Source organism: Trypanosoma equiperdum, assembly GCF_001457755.1.
Source record: "Trypanosoma equiperdum strain OVI genome assembly, contig: ctg_944, whole genome shotgun sequence".
Lineage (NCBI taxonomy): Eukaryota > Euglenozoa > Kinetoplastea > Trypanosomatida > Trypanosomatidae > Trypanosoma > Trypanosoma equiperdum.
Genome location: NW_027124914.1, coordinates 1,220 through 2,239, shown reverse-complemented (window position 1 = coordinate 2,239; position 1,020 = coordinate 1,220). Strand labels below are relative to the sequence as shown.

The window sequence follows — 1,020 nt, the reverse complement described above, 5'->3', positions numbered from 1 at the left end:
GATGCAGAGCTATGGAAGAGTAGCCGAGGTAAGGGTGATGAAGGTGATGATACTAGGGTAGATTATGATGGAATTACTCATTTGAATATGGAAACTGGGGGTTTTACATTATTAGTTTTCTCTCTTATTCTTATCTTTTAGTTTAATATTACATTACCAAATATGTTATGTTATGTTTTCTTTTGTTTTTTTCGCTTCTTTGTTGCTGCGTGTATGTGGTATAATATATATGTGTATTTGTGTTGATGTGTTTGTTAATTTCTCGTGAGATGTGAATGTTTTAAATTATCCCATGTAAACTTGTTTTGTTTCTAGATAAATAATGAAGGTGGTATCACTTTTTCTTGCAGCGTGTCTGGCAATATTCGGTGCTGCCAGTAAGGCAGTGACGGAGCAGCCTTCCGGTAAGGCCATGACACTCAAGGGAGCTGAAACATTATGTAACTTCAGTCATACCTTGAGGCCTGTGGGTGCTAAGACTCAGGACAAACAAAAAATGCGACAGAAATGGTGGATAAGTTTCTGGGGTGGAGACATCGGCATGGTGTAAAGGGGAGGACATGGAAAACAATAGTGCAGGGTTTGGAGAAGATAGGAGTTGTTAATGGAAGTGATATGGAAATTATGAAGAAAACATATGCGGAAATGGAAAAGGTAATGAACAATACAGACAAGGCTCTGCAGGTAATGGATACTAGTTTTTTAAACATTGTAAGAGTTTCCTATCATGTTGTGAATGCATCACTGTCAATAGGGCAGGTGTTGAGGGACTTGGTGGTGATGTTTGAGAAAACTAAGGGAAGTGGAAACAATTGGTGCTGTTTGGTGAAGGAGAAAACTGCCTCTTCAGGAAATGGATGTGGAAGTGGTGGTGGTGGCGCTAAATACGAAGTGGCCGAGGCTCTAGAAGAGTGTAATATGTCTGTTATAAATGATATGTCAGATGATGGTGTACTGGTTACGCTAGATAAATACAAAACTAACGATGAAGTTGAGCTTACAACCGATAACAGCGCGAAG

At 39.3% G+C, this 1,020-nt stretch overlaps 1 protein-coding gene across 1 annotated transcript in view; it reads left to right on the top strand.

Annotated features, from left to right (window-relative positions):
* Window positions 1-507: 507 nt before the first annotated feature.
* The window catches only part of TEOVI_000461700 (uncharacterized protein), a gene marked incomplete at both ends in the record, with an annotated part of 534 nt that continues 21 nt past the window's right edge, over window positions 508-1,020 (top strand). The window contains one exon of the mRNA XM_067227365.1: window positions 508-1,020. Within this exon, the coding sequence (XP_067083466.1) occupies window positions 508-1,020 (513 nt within the window).